This window comes from Columba livia, chromosome 1, assembly GCF_036013475.1.
Source record: "Columba livia isolate bColLiv1 breed racing homer chromosome 1, bColLiv1.pat.W.v2, whole genome shotgun sequence".
NCBI lineage: Eukaryota > Metazoa > Chordata > Aves > Columbiformes > Columbidae > Columba > Columba livia.
The window spans coordinates 31356537-31375645 of NC_088602.1; the positions used below are offsets into that span (position 1 = coordinate 31356537).

General features: G+C 38.0%; 1 protein-coding gene and 1 long non-coding RNA gene across 3 annotated transcripts in view; one reads left to right on the forward strand and one right to left on the reverse strand.

Annotated features, from left to right (window-relative positions):
• RB1 (RB transcriptional corepressor 1) overlaps window positions 1-19109 on the reverse strand; it is an 80610-nt gene that overhangs the window by 37676 nt on the left and 23825 nt on the right. For both annotated transcript variants that reach the window (XM_065053795.1, XM_065053802.1), the window contains exons 11-17: window positions 19019-19096; window positions 15381-15468; window positions 14650-14766; window positions 13907-13963; window positions 13787-13818; window positions 13633-13709; window positions 13225-13427 (exon numbers count right to left, since the gene is read on the reverse strand). In XM_065053795.1, the coding sequence (XP_064909867.1) occupies window positions 13225-13427; window positions 13633-13709; window positions 13787-13818; window positions 13907-13963; window positions 14650-14766; window positions 15381-15468; window positions 19019-19096 (652 nt within the window). The remainder of the gene's footprint in view (window positions 1-13224; window positions 13428-13632; window positions 13710-13786; window positions 13819-13906; window positions 13964-14649; window positions 14767-15380; window positions 15469-19018; window positions 19097-19109) is intronic.
• LOC135578658 (uncharacterized) lies at window positions 51-16104 on the forward strand. The gene is made up of 3 exons (XR_010470634.1): window positions 51-190; window positions 10471-10565; window positions 15967-16104. It is a non-coding gene; the product is annotated as an uncharacterized LOC135578658 (long non-coding RNA).

Here is a 19109-nt window from a genome sequence, read left to right on the forward strand (position 1 = left end):
CAACAAGCTGATATAAAGTCAAGCCCCCAGCTATTCAGGACTGGCCGAGATTTTCTCCTCCGCTTCCAGTCCTGCACCAAGATTATCCTGGAGAGCTGTGGATGGAGCAACGTTTCCAGTGGTACATTCCTGAACAGCCACACTCCTTCCCTCCGCTCCTGCCTTTGATACCAACTCTTCTGTCTCTCTGGTAAGAGCTTATGCCAAAATTTAAATTTGGATAAGGAGTTATTCTCTTAAGTCATGCCTAGACATCTCAAATTAAAAGGCTTGTAATGTCAGAGCTCCTGAATGTGTTGCATCCAGTGCTTCCTAAAGGTACATTGTTTTTACTCATATGCCTATGCAGGGGGGATTGGCACTCAGTTTTAAGACCAAAACTTACAAATTTGTTCTTTGCAGTCTGGGTTCTTCATCAACAGAGCACAGATACTGCAAACTTGCCATAAACATAAAAGCAGTGAAGATTTAGGGGACTCCAAGCATTTTTTTGATCTAAACCAAGGTAGGCAGCCATTGATAACTAGACAATTAAAGAGCAGTTTTGAACAACAAGGAAGAAGAAACAGGCTGTTAACATCTCTAATTTACTTCAACATACCATTTTTTAGAAGCAAAAGATTTCCCATTTTAAAATTCCAAGCTCAACATAAAACGTATAATTTCTGGCTCTTCCAGGAACAGAATACAAGTTGAAATTTGTTTCACTTAGTATATGTCTTTGACATTTAAGGAAATAACAATACCAAGTCAAAAACTACTTTATATTTTTCATCTTAAAGTGCTTAAAAAGAAGATACTTCACACAGGTAAGAAATCCTTAACTGGAATCAACCTCCAAACTTTTATTTCCTAAGAAAGCAACCTCAGTCATAGAAATTTAAAGATCTGAGTTTGTGAGATCAGGTGGAAGATACAAATGGTTGTACTGGATCAGACTCTGGGCATTCAGCTAATCTACAATTTGGCCTCCAACAGCAGCCAAGGCTGGATGCCTGGGGAAGGAGGTAACAGGAGGGGTACAGGGCTCTCCCTCCTCCAAAAACTGTCCCAATTCACCAGCTGTATCTTGGAAGTTTCCAGGTCAGATGTGTTTGTGTGTTCAGCAATGCTAAAATTTCTTCCTCTGTGAGTTTGTCCTGCCTCCCTTTGAACTTGTGTAAGCTTTCTAACATCCACAACATTGTGCATTAATAAGTTAGCATTTGGGGGGTGGAGAATAAAACTTAAAAAAAAAGGCAAACTCTCCCCCCACCCCCTGCAACACCAACCCCTTTTTGTTTCAGATCCACTGCTTTTGTTACTGCCTCCTCCTTTCTTTTGGAGCACTTGATTGCCATTCGGCCTCTCCATATCACTCCTGCTTATTCAGTCTTCCATCATCTCTAGCAAATGAGAAAGTGACTGTCACTTGTAATTCCAACCAGCCTTCTTGCCAACGATGAGATTTTTCAGAATTACATGAAGAACTCAGCTAAAATTACAGCAAAGCCAGCAAGGTTCACCAAGACTGATAATTTTGAAAATCTCATTTGAGCATAGTATCCTCTATCATTACTTATTCCTCCAAGTTATTTTCTAGTTTTATCAATGAAGCGCAACTTGTTCATACTTTTCCAGCAGTAAATGTAATACTATAAGGTTCTTGCACCTGGGCAGACCTGTAAACCCTGACAAGTTCCCTTTTTGCTAGACTATTATCATTTATACCTTAAGGTTACTGGCATTTGAGCATCACTGACAAAATGAAAGAGGATACATTTCAAGAGCTAAGGCAAATTGTAAATCAGAATTATCCTAAATATAGAACTTGTAAATGTCTGGACTGCATTTGTTATCTCATTATCAGAGTGGTGCAAAAATTGTATAAATACACCTGACAGTTACTGAATACATTTTCTGAACGTACTCAATAGAACTCATTTAGGATTAATGCAAATTCAGAAAGCCATCCTTGCGCAGTCTAATAGTTCTGCAAGAAGCTGGATGGAGAACTTTGTTCAAATCCTCTGATTCTGCTTTGCCACTGAAGCAATCTGTAGCCTTGCACATTATCACCTCCCTGCTCTATCCAGTTCCTGTTATACAACTGCTTATAAAGCAAGCCCAGTTTTTCCTGTAAGAAAACTGAACTTATCACAAAATTAAAGCAAACAGAAAGAACCCTGCACACATCTTGTCTTCTATAAAACCTATCATTTTGTTGGAAGACTAAAAATTCCAGAACTGAAAATTTAGATTTTAAAATATTGTTTCTATTTAACAAGCAGTCCATTCACTCCAGTTACAACAGAACTAACAACTGTCCTGCACTAAGCAGGGATAAGTTGTCTACAGTTTAAACATGAGAACCAAACCACAAGCAACAACAAAGGAAGGCCTCTAAAAAGAAGTTCCTGTCTTTTTCTGAAGAGATCAAAGAACACTTTTCCATACACGTACCTTTAAGATTTGCCCTAACTCCACCTTTTTTAAACAGGGAGTTGCTGCCTTAAAGAAAACCATTCTTAAATAACAGTAACAGGAGGCACCCGAAATTAAAGCCATACATTAGGAATAATATTAAGTCTATCTCACATGAAAACAGCTATGGCTATGTTAACTCTTCTGCTTTTCACATGAATTCTGCAAAAATTGCTGCTTTATGAAAGGAAGTCAATTGTACACATTAGTTGCAAGTCTTCAACTTTCTGCAAAACTATACAACATTTGATCTATTAATTTTTGGAAGTCTGCACTAGTGAGCACTTTCTGCAAGCAACTATTGATGCAATAAAAACTGAAAAAACTCCTGATCACTAAGGAGTGATGCTGGATTCCAAAAGATCTACAATTAATCACAGCACCAAGAATTACACTTGTCTAAAGCTGGAAGCATCTGCAATAAAACTTTGATGCTTTTATGGCATAACAAAGGAAGTACCTAGAGCATTGCAGATATTTTTCTACTAAAGAAATTTGTTAACTCTATAGCAAAACATAGCAAAAATTTGAGAATACAGATAATGAAGCAAGTACCAAAATATCTGCCTATGAAACTAAATCCAAAGTCTCTTTGACTACTTGTTTACTACAGGTATTTAACACTTTTTATGCATGAAAGAAACTTTATCATATATACTGCATGCTCATATTGTGTTTCACATATTCCTGTGGGTGGTTAAGCCCTAAAAAAACAAGTTAGCAGCCATTTCGTTGCTGTCCAGATGACATCTGCAAGTTCCTCTGAGCTGCTGCAAGGTGCAACAGGCACAGGGTTTGTTCTGGGCAAGCTGAACGAGAAGGACAGAGTGTTGACAGTTCAGGTACTTACTCAAGCCAAGTTCAGACTAAGTACAGCCTAACTGGGTAAGCCTGAAGCTCAGGGGTTCAGGAGAACACCAGGCATAGAGGTCCAGATGTTGGTGGCACCATGTTCAGCTGTACCAGAGACACTTAACCAGCCTGCACCTAACCTGTTCTGACCAGCAAACACAACCCAAATGAAGAGCTTCACCAAAACACAGAGGGATGATTACCTTTCTGGAAGATGGTGAACACTATGCCTGTTCAACAGCTGTAAACAGAGGGATCCTCATCCCTGACAAGGACTTTTTATTACTGGAAATTTAGTGTACTCTGATACAAATGTATAACTGAAATGCCATACATTTATACAGTATAAAATCAGGCACAAAAGCACTTATTTGGCCAACAACAACAAACCACCAATGACAACAGAAAAAAACCCCATGCATCTATGCATGCAATGGCTTCGAAGAAAATGAAGCATGCAGAGGGACAAAAACCTCACTTCCAGTGACATAGAATTTGGCAGTCTGAGTTTGACAAGATATTGTTATAACCTTAGGAGCTTGAAAATTGAGCAGCATATAGTTGGCAAAAAAAAAACCCCACAGCGAATGTTTGGCAGTTCCTTTGCTTCCGAACAGAAGCTAACTCTGTCTTCCAAAGAAAAGTTAACTATAAAATGGCTCAAATAACACAGCAATAAGGATATAAAGAGCCATAAAGCTTATGACAGTTATTCAGGACTGTGACTCAGACAAAAGAAGAGGAAAAAAAAAACCAAACAAACCACAAAACTTTATTTTACCCATTTACCAGTTTTGTTTCACTACAAAGATTAACAGAACTACAAAGTTAGAGAACATAATCCCATCCAAGTAGCAGGGAAATGGCTGCAGAATTTAACCCAAGCATTATTTGTACTTAAGGAGAAAGCCTCATCAAATTTGACCCAATTCAGCAAGATTTCACAAAACTAAAGAACTCCAAGCATATCTCCCTGAATTTTAATATACTTTTCCCTCATAGGCTCTTTTCAGCATTCTTACAAAGTATCTGCAATGCAAATATTGCAATGCTGCAGGATTAAAAGCTCAAGTTCAATCTACCTAGAAACTGGGCAGGACTAAAATGAAAGTCCTACAGCTGTGGTATGGCCACCAAAACATTGGACAATATAAAAAACCAACTCGAAAAATCAAGGATTCCCAGAAAACTATTTAATTATTTTCATTATTTTTGTTAAAGTCCTACTAACCATCAGGACAACCTTAAGAAAAAAAAGTCTAAAAGTATATCCTGTTCACCAAGTCTTATTTCTGTGGCTAACTCTGTAGTTGACACCAGTGTAGATATCTTTATACTGCACCAACAGAGCTGCAAGCTCCACTGAGCACAGGCTATAAAGCCTGGCTCCCTATGACAGCTGTAAATCTGAGAGATCACGACATCCTCCGCTTCGGCAGCCACCCTGGTAACAGTACACGACCTCCACACAAACAGAAACCACAACAGGACTATGGATGAGATATACAGCATAAGTGGCCACCTAAAGCAAAACTAGGCATAATTAAATAGCTACCTCTTGTTAATGATCCCCTAACACCGAAAGGGGGAAACGTAGTCACAAAGACTAATATTAGGCATCATGATTCACTTCCACTAACCCCAGACAAACATTATACATCTGCTTTAGGTTTGTCATTGAGACAGATGCTCTCTACAGTCCGTGGAAAGAGGGACCTTCAGAAAGTGAATAATCCCATTGTAAAATACTTGTTGAAGATAAATAGAATGAATTGCTTTCTGGAAGTGCAGCTCTGTCTCAAGTATAGAGGGAGCCTAAATACCTAAGTTATAGAAGTCTACTAGTGCAGGATTAGCATCCCTCTAATAAGAGGGGCAGTAGATGAAGTAGAGAAAAACTTAAATCCTTAATCGAGAATGGCATCCAGTTTTCACAGATTGAAAACTCCACATAGTTGCTTGTGTCTTAGGTAATCCCTTTGGTCGTGTTTGTACTTGAATCAAAATAATGTCTTAAGGGTTGGGCTGGCTTGGTATACCTCCAACAGATAAATCCATTAATACTGTGCTAACATAACCAATATCTTCCAGCCCTAGTGAGTATTTTGTACACTTAGTGTGTACCAAGAAGTGAACACATTGCCAAGACAGACAAAAGCAGGAAACACAGGGCCTGAGCTTTAAGTGTTCTAGTTTCTCTTCCAGTAGCCCAGAGGATTTGCTCGGATGGCAACACCCAAGCATGAATAACAACTTGAGTCATCTTCACAATAAACAGGAGTAGCAGGGAAGATTTTCAAAGTGATGGTGCAGACAGTGAAGACTATCATTGGGTATTCTTCCTGGTTGTTCAATTTGCCTTCAGCTATTAAAGCAGATAAAAGTTTCAAGCCTCAAAAAGCACAGCATGATTTCTATAAAAGGAAACTCTTCAGGAGTACTGAAAGGCATGGGAGAGACACTAACATATTTATGCATTTATTAAAAAGTGCATGCACGCATATATGCATATGCTCAAACTAAAAAAGCACATAAACATATTTACTATATATTTACCATATATTCACAGATACCCAGAAAGCAACCATCTTACAGACTTCTAAGAATGTGCCTTGTATGATTAAAGGCAAAATCACAGAAGGCTTTCCAGCCGCAGCGTGACAACTGAAATGTCAGAGCTAATTAATTACCTTCAAAAAGAAAAATAAAGCATATGCAGCAGAACCAGTATGGTCCTTTAGCACTATCCTGCCAAGCAGCAGTGGTGGTGACCTCTCTCATCACGTATGCTTCTAGAACACAATCATGATGCAAGCAGAAATATATTTAGTATGTACAGACAGAAAACCTCAAATCAATTCTCAGTTCCTTCTTTAAGGTTAAAGCTGTATTCTCCTAACATAACTTTTTTGAAAGGAGCACAACGAACACATGAAATGGCATAGCTTGGTGACCCTTAGCACTATTTTGCCTTGTAAAAAAAAAAAAAAAAGCCTAGAAAATTCCACATTTAAAATCATTGTCCATAGCAGCCTCCACACTGAGGCAGGATACGAGGTGCCTAAAATCCAGAAGATCACAGGAGATCAGGAGATGGGTGATGTCTGCAAGATCTATGTGACGCCTGCAATTCCTGAGGTACCTGTCTTTGCACCAGTGAAGCTCCGTAGGTGGTTCGTGCATCCTGCCAGTGAGCCTGACTGCAAACACTGTCATTCTGGATAAGCCAAGCAGTTTTCTGTGCCTAAGGCTGCCCCTCATTCACAAATTAGATATTCCTATATCTAGGGAAAAGCAAAATTTAGAAGGCATGAAAGGAGTATGCCTGACATACACTAGCTTTTCTAAGAGAAACCATCTGCTGTGCAGAAAGACACACGACTACTGGAGCCTTGAGGAGAGACAGCAGAACACTTGACTCACTTGCCAGTGCTGAAGTCACTCATGGGTGAAGCCACGACTACATCTGCAGTTAGTAACACAACGAGCCCTGGCCTGTCCTAAGGCCTTGAGGGCAAGCGGCAAAGCACAGCTCGCACCCACGCAGCGAAGCTTTCTCCACTTCTAATCCACACCAGCAGTTGAAGATAGATCCTGAGCTGCATCATGCCCCAAATCTTGCCCAGGCGCTGCCCAGAGGAGTGCTGACTAATGCCAGAACATGCCAGGGAACATGTTACTGCCAGAACACCACTGATGGCTGTGGGCAATACTCAAGCCTAAACTACTGTCTCTTTGAGGCTAGTAGTACAGACACAGCCCCAATAACCAGTCCTTGCTGCCTGGCCTTACTTGGCTGCCTATCACAGAACAGCTGGGGTTGGAAAGGTTGGGGGAAGGCTGGGATCATCTAGTCCAACCCACCTGCCAACAAGGTTTTAGAGTCATTCTGCTAATATAGAAGTAAACAATTTATCTAGTAACCTATTGTATGAAATTTTGACAGTATGACCATTCCTACTTCTTCCAGTTTTAAAAGGAATTACTTAGGACATCAAAGACTTCAAACTGCCTGTAAGCATCTACCTCCAGAAGAGGTGCAGGACTTCAGGCATAAACCTAAAAGAAAACACGACTGAGAAGCATACATACCACAAGCAAATATACTAACTCCCATTCCTAGATGCTCAATTCCTCCACACAAGGAGCACAGAAACCTAATTTGAAATTGTACACTGCATCCAAGGAAAAAGGCTCTAAGCACTCCAGTATAGTGAGTACCACAATAACTGTGTCCTTGTACGAAGACTAGGAGGCTGCATAGTTAAGCTTGTACTACACAAAATACTAAGGAGTACTTGCTTACCTGTAATTTCTTAGAGCTTTATCCTGACCTGGATTTGTCTAACACTTTTAACGCAAATCTTAAGCATACCTATTTCATATTTTTCAACCTTACTGCACGATCAAAGTAGGTCTGCTGTTATTCCAGCTCAGTGAGTATGTCATATTAATTCAGTAAAGCATAATCTTTGGGAATACATGGCTTTACTCAGGAAGGTATTTCTGCCACAGTGAGCTGCATCATTTAAAACCAACTGAAGTCTTTGGTGTGGGATGAGGTATCTGAGTATAAATTAACTACATAGTTGACAAATATTTAATGCAAATATTGAGTTATGTTAAATCAACAATAAAACAGCACTGTACATTTCATTGCAAATGTTTAATTGACAATAGATGCCACAGAGAAGAAACTGACAAAGGGAAAGTATTATGGAGCACAGTTTAGGCAATGCTACATGGAAGGAGTTAAAGACAGAGCAAAGTATACTTGCCTACTTATGATCATATTTTAACCATTAAAAGAGTAATCTTGTAAGGCCATCTCTATCTTCTATCAGTCCTTAAAAATCTGAACCACTTTAAAACTGTAAATAACAACACCTATCACTACTGGTGTTCCTTCTTCCTTTGAAAAATACAAACATCAATTAGGATAGCAAATATTAAAGATGACCACAGTCAAAGGAGCCTACAGTATCAACAGCTGGAGTGCAATGCACTGCTTCAGTTCCACATCTGTTTGCCCCTCACACACAAACACCAAAAAAATGCTGAAGCCAGCAGACCAAATCAAACTGCAAAGAAACTCCCTTTAGGACACCACAATGCACCTTCCCATTCTGTTCTGGGCCATTGTGGGGTTGTGGAAGGTGACACAGCTGCCTCTCATCCCTGTTAACAGCAAAAGCTACGAGGTAGCCTTTTAAAACCGCAGCCCTACAAGGAATAGCCTTTGGACTCCAGGTGCTCATGCAGATGAGTTAACAAGTTAACAACAGAACATTTTCCCACCTGTAGAGCTAACCAGGAAAGTGTGGCTGTGCTGCTTTCTCTAACCTGCCTTACTGGGCTGGTATGAATCACCTGAGCTTTGGACACAGCTGCGGCTGGTCGGCAGCTCCTCCAGTGCAGAAGAACAAGACCCTTTCACTACCCCAGCACCGGGTCACTGAAGCCTGAGAGAGCAGAAGGGCTTGACACATCCCATCTCTGGCCCACCAAAGGCTGGCTTGCAGAAAAAGTATTTTGTAATATAGCCCAAACTATTTTCAATATGCCAAATGTGATGATTTAGAACATGTGTACGCTCCACACTCTTTACCTAACCATACATGTGAAAAGGTATTTGCAGGAAGCACATTCCCTAAGCAGCAGTATAAAAGAAACTGAACATCTTGCTCTTCCCTGCTCACAGCTAATGAGCAGAACACAAGCTGAGAGGCAGGGAAATACAACTGGATTGCTTTGCAGATATATATAACAAAGATAGATACCCCATAGATGTTTACTTTCTTGAATGACACGGCAAAAAATCACCCAAACAAACAAACAACCTCACAACCACCAAAGTCACACTGTTCCCAGAAACAAATATATTTCAGGTACTATAGGTATTTCAACTCTTAAAACAGACTGAAAATTGATAGACTTTATGTGATTTGCACTGTGAACCTGCTATACCTTGTTTCTTCCTAATGCACTGCAGCAAGCAGCGACACTTTAGTCAATTATGTGACATTATGTCTCCTTCCCTGGAGACATTCAAAACCCGCCTGGACATGTTCCTGTGCGACCTCACCTAGGCGTTCCTGCTCCAGCAGGGGGATTGGACTGGATGATCTTTTGAGGTCCCTTCCAATCCCAAACATACTGTGATACATGGCAGCTGACAGGGCTTTCTCTAAGGGAAATTCAGAGATTCTGGAATCTGTTCACACAACCATCATCTCATACTCAAAACAATTACTTCTTTGGGTAAGCCACAGGAGAGATCAATCTGATGGAATTATGGAAAAGCTGAGCATGATCTCCCAGGCTGACAGGTAACAATCTATCCCTTTCATAGGAAACACATTTTAACTATGCCAGGGTTTATATATCAAATTCATATAAATATGATAAAAATGAAGCAATGGCTATAGGGACCTTTATTTTTTCAGTCAAAGTAACTTCAGTTCCCTTTAAAGTTATAAAATTTTAAAAGTACTGTAGGGAGATGAAACAAACATTCTACAGTAAAGAAGGAATATTGTACAGTTTATTTCTACTCTGCAAATAAAAATTATGCAGCATTATTAACATATTCTAAACTGATCTCCACATAATCTGCATCTGGAAGCATCATAACCTCACTGGTAAATAATATCTGAGTGATAAATGGGGCTTCTGCCTTTGGATTCAATAAAGTTTTAAAGAAAGTAAGTACCTTCCACGTGATTAAGTCAGTCGACACTTGCCCCTTTTCAAAATTCAGATTTATTGAGAAGAACCTTCAACTTTTTTCCACCCGTTATTTTGTCTGGCTATGCTTTTTTGTTAAAAGAAAGGATGACCTAGAAAAGTTTCACCTCCTTCCTAAAGTACAAATGACTAAATCAGCAAGCTATGCAAGAGCAATAAACATCTTCACAATGACTAGCAAAGGAGTGATATATTATCTTCAGATACCAGTAAAAACCAGAATCATTCACATTCATTTGATACAGCTTCCAAAGTCAGAAAAAGGTCAGATGCACTTAAGACTTTTTCTTCAGAGAAATTATGCAAGGCAAAAGCTCTATGGCAAGTAAAACTACAATAAATTCAAGTTATTCCATATTCAATTGCTCAGTCTTGTTAAATCTCATATAGAAATCCGTCTTCCTAAAGCACTCAGGAGAATGAGGAAAGACTGGATAAATACAGACCTGATTTTCCAAAGTGCAGACAAGCCTTACAATGCAATGTACTACCTGGCCAGGAAGGTAAGAACTAAGCAAAAGTACATGGCAAATAATTGGGGGAATCAGAGTTGGATTATGCAGATATTTGTAAATAAATATTTTTCAAATGTTGCTGTTCTTATTTACCGAGCTAGAATTTTTTGCATAAAGTTTACTCATTCCATGCTTTTCTTCATTTTTCTTCATTTTAACACTTTTCAGGGAAAAAAAAGATTCCTCTAACCATATTAAGAAACTTGAATCTCGAGATCCCTTTTTTTTTTTTTGATTATCAGGTAATCTGTTTAAAATTAACCCAAAGCAATCACTTGTGGTGAGATATTCATTATGACTAAGCAGTAGTCATCTGGCTTTTCCCTCCTCCTTTATCAAACATTTGGAGGCAAGAGATTTACCAGTATGAACTATGCTTCTCTAATTGCCTACCCCTTCTTGTGGGAACTGCTATTTAAGCAGACACTTTGTAAAACTGGTACACCATTACATGCTGACAATATCCAAGTAAGGAACTGCAGAAGATTATGGTAAACCACTCCTTTGTTCACTAGCTGAAGCTTCCTGGGACACCTGACCTTAACCACCTCACAAGTTTGCCACAGAAGCATTTGCTCCTGTTGCTAATAAGTTCCACTTCCAGACTAAACCAGCCAATAAGTTCCACTTCCAGACTAAACCAGCCAATATTTAGATGTGAGGCAGAGGTGGATTTACTGCACTAGAGGACTCGTGGCCTTATGTTTCTACGTGCAGCCTTACAATATACAGGCCTCAGGTCCCTCACTGTGATGACCAAGAGGCTCAGCAAGACACTTTAGTGCAGATAGTTTCACAGCTTCTCTCCTGAGCCACTGCTGTGCATTCTGCTTCTCTCAACTCATAGCCTTTCCCTTATGGGCAGCTGAACTACTCTTTTAACACTCAAATCAGCTATATAAGCCACCCCAAAACAATACCAAACATAAAACCTCTGGCAACTCAAGATACATGAAATACATTAAATACATTCAAACAGAGCATTCAGAAGACTTTAAATAATCCTGGGCTTGTTATTGACATTATAATTTGTTTCACAAAAGCCCGCAAATACACCTGTAATTGTTGATAACAAGTGTTTTGCATTTTCCAGTCCGAAAGCCCAATTCCAAATCAGATTATCTGCACGCAGGGTTTGAATTACTGGGTAGAAACTGGTAGATATGGTTTATTGCTGATCAGTAAGTTGACTTCAAACTGGTTTGCTTGTAAAGAGTCAAACTTGGGTATCTGTACCACTGCCTTTTGTCCTCCGAATGTTACAATTCTCAAATAAGCACTTTTTAATATGCCTACAAACTTCTTAAAATACTATCCACCTCTTGAAACACTGCCTCATTTTCCCTGTTTCTGTAGGCTCTGGTAAGAGGCTCTTGGCCTCAAGTGCTTTCAGACTGTCTTATTCAAAGTTAAACAAAACCATGAAGAAATTCATACAGCAACAGAAAGGCCACATGCATTTCCCAAGACACCAAACACACACGCAAAAGCACTGCAAAGGGAAAAATTTACATTCTGTTACAGCATCCAAAATCCTGGGGCACAGAACATTGTAGTGATGAGCATGGAGCTGAGACACAAGTTACAGCTACAACAATGGAAAGTCACCATCATACCAGGGCACATTCAGGGAGCTGTGGGACATGTGCCCACTGACTATTTGGCAGAGAAAATGAAGTGCCACAGGCTGGCTAGAACAAGGCACTTCAGCAGATTCAGTTTGAAGCACGACAATTGCTTCCACACACATCTTGAGCAAAAACCTGAACGTGGATGGGGCCCTCGCTGCTCAGGCACAGAAGCATTCCCCAAATCCAGGAGTATAACCCCACAGCCTGGTAAAGTATCACCTGTACTACAAAATGGTTGAATTTTCACTCTGAAGTTATAGTCAAACCAAACAAGAGACTACTCTGAAAAGAAACTTGTTTCATTATTAAACTGTCCCATTAGCTACAGGATACTGTGGTTTTAAACTTCCTAGAACTATAAGATAAAGGATAGGTTCTTAAACAGTCACTTTATGTCTCTGGTCAAAATGCGCAGTTTTTTATAGTCTCCTGTTTTGTGGCATTAGTAGAATATTTTTGGTTTATGAGTAACATACAAGAAAAAGAAACAATGTTTGATTTACTAAGATCCAGTCTAAAAAATACCAACCTAACCTCCCAGCATTTTATTTTAATGGCATTCAAAGAAACTAAAGGGACTAAAACACAAAGGACAACGAAAAATCAGTATTTTAAGTACTATTAACAAACATCTCAGAGGCACAGAACTAAGGCTCTATTGCCGAGTGGAACTAGCAACTGGATAAAAATTAACTTACAAATAAAGGCATAGAATTTATTGTCTTGTCTTTGGCACCAAAATACTGTCTAAGGGTACCACCCTTAAGATTCATGACAGTAGTAAGATGACGTTGGCCTACAATCAGCAGAGCCATGTTGACTTCTTCCTCTGATATACTCCTTTTTTCCGAAACCTGAAGACATGCCAAAACTAATCTTGTTTTGCTCTTGTAATTTATTTTGCTAGAAATACATCTCAGCAAGACCAGAACTTATTTTATAGAGTTGGGTGTGATTTCATTTTTCTAGATATGCACATTATACAAGAACAAATACTACTTTAAAGCATTACTTACAGACTGCCACGCAAGAGACTCCATAATTCGATGTTCACAGCGTTCTAGATGCTTTATCATTTCCCTTGTTAGGTTTGGCTCTGCTTTAATAAAGCTTTCAATCACCTTGTAGAAGTCAAAAGCTTTTAAATCAAATACATTGAGAATCCATGGAAAAGACACATCTGTTTCAGCACTGGTACCATCACTTTGTGAAGCATTTCCTGCAGGGAAAACAGACTAAGATTATCAAGCATACCACATTCTTTCACTTCTGATGTTTTTTCCTTTTTGTATTTATTGAATCATTGCTAGCTAGTTCAAAAATGTCAGTGAGCACTTTTTTTTTGCTGTATTTTATGTATTAGAACAAATAGCAATAATTATCAATAAATAACAACGCTATTTAAGAATTTAGACCCAACTTACTGCCATATGTAGCCATGACGACCTCAATAGAACACGCCAGAAGAGATGTGTGGAAGATGTTATCATTCAGAAGTTTGCTAAAGAGAAAGAAAATTATTAATACTTGTCCTAGTGCTAAAATAGCAGACTTTGATAACAAGTTAAGGGCACCTACCTGAAATTCTGCACTGAGAGGCGCTCTTCCTCCTGAAAAATATGAATCAAACCAAACTTGTGAATATTCTTAGTATTTGTAAATGCAATGCCAGTACTAAGTCACCAGTACTGAACTTACCGACTTTAGCATAGATTCCATTACTCTGTAATACAGACGAACTCCAAGCTTATATCTCTGTTAAAAAAAAAAAGAAATTCAAGAACATTGCAAGAAGTTTCAACAGACTAGAAGAGGCAGGCTCTTGTGCCTTAACAATTCAGAACATTCCCGTTTATTGGAAGAGCCACTACAAAGAAGTAATTGTCCCCAGTTTCATTTAGCAATAGCACTGGAGAGGTCTCAAAAGCTGCTGAGGTGACCATCCCAACCATATGAAGACTTAATCAAGTGTTCATGTTGATTCCCAGCTAACAGGACAAAGCAGGACTGACAGACAGGAGACTGTCAAGTACAAACTTGGCTGAATTTGTTTTCCTAAATCCTTGTCAAAAGCACAGTTGGCATACTGATTTTATAAGGAACTGAGTCACCTTTTGCAGCTGTAGGTTAATTTATCTTATTGACTGCAAATATACATTTCACTAGATGCATTTTGCCCAGCAATTTTCCCATTCTTCATTAGAATATTTCCAACATACTTCCAACCAGTTCCTATTGTCCCTTAGGTATAAAGAATAATTTCTGGAATGCTATCCTTACAACACTTTAGAAAGAAATACCTGTTCATTCCTCAACTTGAATAATGTAGCTTGTTACCATTATAGATCTGCACTGACGGAGGACAGTCAGTAAGGCAGGTTTCACATAAGCTAGTGCTGACAGGGTTCAAGTGAGTAATTCTCAAACAAAATGCTAGTTACCTGTAAACCAATTTCAGCACAGCCCTGTCCAACTGCTTCCGCGAATTTCTTTTTGAAGATGTGCTCCAGGCTTTCCACTCTTTTCAGGATACTGTCCTTAGGGTTCACTGTGCAATTCTAACGGAGTCCAGGAAGGAGGGTAGGGGAAGGAAAGGCAGAGAAGAGGCATTTTACTTCAAAAACACTTGAACGATTTAATCACGAGTCCTGCCTCACTTTGTAACATCTTTTAATTAGCTTGAATAAAAGTGGAATGGTTAAAAAAACAGAATCATTGGATATGTCCAACAATTTCCAGTAACTACAGCTTCATGTCTCTCACACAACTAGCTGCAACCCAACTAACACGGAAGTCATACCATCAACATCAATGTCTTTAAAGTTAGAAATATATTTAAGTTGCTGAATGTGGACATGAGATCCTGAGAACATCCTCCTCTTTTTTGTCTCCCTTTTATATCCCCTTTTTCCATCTGATACATACATAAATCTTAATATTTAGTGCAGTAACAAAAATATTTAAGAACTTACAAGGTTCCAGTATGCAGTTAGATAGAAATGCTTTCTAAAACAAGTAATTACATTTAAACCATCCAAATGAAAATGTACTTCATCAAAAAACACCTGTTAATAAAGGAATTTCCCAAAACGTGCATCAGATCTATAGGTGTTTATTGCATGCCAGTGATAATTCCAGGAGTCTTTTACAAATCCTCCTTCTAGTCACTTACATTGAAATACCTGTTGAGAATATCTGATGGTTTATCAGCTGCGGAGTTTAAAATCATAATCAATTGTTGTATGTTATTCATTGCAGCTCTGGAAAAATACAATAAAATGTATAATAGACATTAAGGTTGGCTTGACAGTTTCCAGAAACCAAACAGCAAGTTATTTCTTACCCCAGTTATCAAGCAACCTACTGGGAAAAACTGTTGTACTGTGTTAGCTATTGTGAATTCTAATAATCTAATTTATCTAACAAGCTAATTATTAGAATTATTACAATCCATAAGTAAACAACCAAAATAACACAAATTAAGTAATAAACAATAACAAGCACTTCTAAAAGCAATAAAATAGTGGAACTGCAATCCTTGTATGTGAAAATATTCAGTTAAATCAAGCATCTCCTTAAAAAACGTTCTTTGGCATGTGTACAAAAATAATACAAAAAAAAACTGGTGAATGAAGACAGTTTTTATGTTTCAAGTCACCTGTTCACAAGTGTAGTAAGTAAGATGTACTAAAATACAGCAGTCACAAGAAATCCTGCTTTTTTAAACACAGATGCTTTGAACAGCCCTTATTTTTCAGGTGCAGAGCTGTCAACATTCCTATTGGCAATGGCAAGAGAACATGACTTTTCTCCCTCCCTGGATGTGAACCCAGAAGTCACCTTAGGACTTAAATTCTTACTTTAACTCTCAATTCCTTCTAGTTCAAATAGAAAGGCTACAATTTCTGTAATCCTTATTATACCTACTGTATCTGTAGCTATGTTAGAAAGATCTTAATTATAAAATCTTCTTTCAAAGGATTATGGGTGGGGAAAAGGATGCAGACATTAAAGAAATTTTTCAGGGTTCCCAAAAAATACAAACAGTATCATCTTCAAAATTAGAACAAAATTCTATATTGTCTAGATGAAAAATAGATAGAAATGATGTTTTATCAACTTCGATATACTGAAGTATCGAAGTATGCCTCCATATATGATCTTATTCACATTATTTTACACGTACAGAATTTAAAAAACGAAAAACACACTGACATCAGAACTATTTGTATCTCTACTTAATGCCTAGAATTTCCTTGCTAAAAACAAATTCAAAAGTACAATCCATTGATTCATATCCAATGTCTTAACACGGAGAAAGCCTAAAGCTAACCAAAGTAAGAGCAGTATATCAGAAAAGCTCTAATAATTTAACTATTTAGGGATACTTTGAAGACAAGTACATAGGATCCTGCTGTTTATTCCACAGACAAATGCCTTGTTAGAGTGTCTGTCTCTCTGAAGAAAGCATTTTTCAGTTTCTCTTCTAGAAGCAAAATCCTGACGACAAACATTTTTCATTACTTTCAGGAAGATCATTGTTTTAAGATAGCAGAACAATTCCCCTTCTCAAATAGCGCATATATCCAGGTGACTGAAATTTCTACAGGTGGGAAAATAAGAACAATAATGATCTTGTCATACAGGACAAGAACATATGAGCATGAACTAGCATCAAAACAGCCCACATTTCCAACTTTTGGAGGTGTCATGCATTGCTCTGCCTTTATTATTTCAAAAAACATACAGAACTAATAATATATCCAGTACATCTGTAAGTATTATTGTAGTCTGGTTCTTTTTTGAAATATATTTCAAAATTGTGTATTAAGCAACAGCATTAAGTGTCTATTATTTTAGAAAGGTTAGTGTATTATTTTTTCTTCTAACTCCTGAGAAACAGTTTGATTCTTGCAGTGGTATTGTCACTTTCTGAATTTTTCATTGTGGTTTCTCTTTCTTTGGTTTTGGGCTATTTAACCTCAAATTGGCTCATCTCACTCAGAAAATAAGTGAAGAAAAAAAATTATGCTCAACCATTACAACTGTAGTAGTGCAAAGATGCATTTTTCTTTAATCTACTTTTCAGAAGGTTTTGATAAAGTCTCTTCTACCAAAACTCTGCTAGCGATAAGGAAAAGCATAAGGACAGTAGGAAAAACCAAAATGGAACTAGTACTTCTACCAATTTAATCTACTTCTTTATATATAAATGACCAGATACAAATCCACTGATGAAAATTATTAGATTCTCACTAATTTCAGGGGGCTTTAGAACAGATGCCTAGGGTCTAAGTCCAGAAAGAAGATAAGAAGATTCAAAGTAATAAGCACAGTGCTTTCAACATAACCTGTAAGCGGTTCTAGCTAATTAAGGGAGAGTTAATGACAAGACTTACTACTCTTTGCTGGTGACCAAAGGTTTAGTGCCATCTAGTGACGGTTCGGTGGCTTTATGAAAAACATTACCACAACCCAAATCACTGTGCTCAAATAAACCTTTGCTTGAACTTCCTTAAATGGCATCAGTTTTGGAAAACTCAGAGACCCAAGTGTGGATGAAGAGAATGTAAGTATCTCACTAGACCTCCTCTCAAGATCAAAGTTGGTTTCCCACATTTCTAATTATTAGCAACGCAGAAACTTGGTACTCCTGTACTTTCTTGATAAGACTTCCATATGAAGAACTTTAATGAAGCATCTTTCACAGTGTTAGAGGGCTTTAATTCTAGTATAATTGAGAAGTGTCAATAGCTATGTTTGTCAAAAAAGGAATTTGTTGTCAATGACCCTGTTGTTTAAATACACTGCATGTTATAGATTGTCTAGTTCCTAATACTGCCCTCAGTCTGGGAACTGGAAGGCAAACTCATGCCCTTACAGCTGAAAAAGCATCACTGGCAGTTAGAGATTGGAACTTAAAACTAAAAGGACCACAAACGCTATAAAATAAAAGCTTTTGCAGTCACAGGCAATTAAAAGTGCTTTCATATACTGATCAATATCTATCTCAGCTGCATGTATCCTTTCATTATTGTTATGAAAAAGCTTTTCAGAACCTTGCTGCTCTGTTGGCTCAAAACCAATTAGTTTCTGCAGGTGGCATTTCGTAGATTTATAGCAGATGCACAAGTCAAGAGTCAAATTCATTCTTCCACAAGCATATAAACACTGGAGAAGTATTTTTAATAAAAGCAAAAATAACTTCCTTTCCTTTGGTTAACTGAATTCAAGCTTGCAGTTTTTCTGCATTTGATTGTAGATCAACCAAGCACCAATTAACACCACGTTTCTACCATATCTATCCATTTTCCCCATATACCAAGATATGTTGGTGCTCTTAAATGTTAAATCTTCCCAGACAGAAAAAACAATACAAAGGAGGAAAAGATAATGGGAGAAGAAACGTGTATGCTTATACAATTTGGTATCAGGAAAAGAAGCCAGAAGATAGGGAGCTAAAATAAAGACGAGAAAGGAAGATGGAAGTAGAGCAGACAAAAGTACTACTGTGGAAGTAAAAAGTTGCACTGGCACAAGAACAAATACAGTAATCTACCAACATCTTGCCCTTCTTAGACAACTCAGTAAAATGATTTCTCTGTTTTGCAACAGCTTCACCAGGAACTGAGGGCACTCAGCATCCCTCAGGACATGCTCACTGCTCATTAGTGATCAGAACTACAGCCTGTCTTATGAAAAAGCAATAAAAATATAGTTTTCTTTAAAATTAAAACAACTACTCTAAAGATTAATATTTCTAGTCAGGGTATTAAACAAAAGAACAAAACTTCAAAGAAAAACTCATACCGAACTGGAGTCTGTGGAAGTATAAGGTTAAGTTCCTCATCTGGATTGTTGTTCAGTGGCGTCCTCTCCAACTGTGAGCTACAGAAATGGA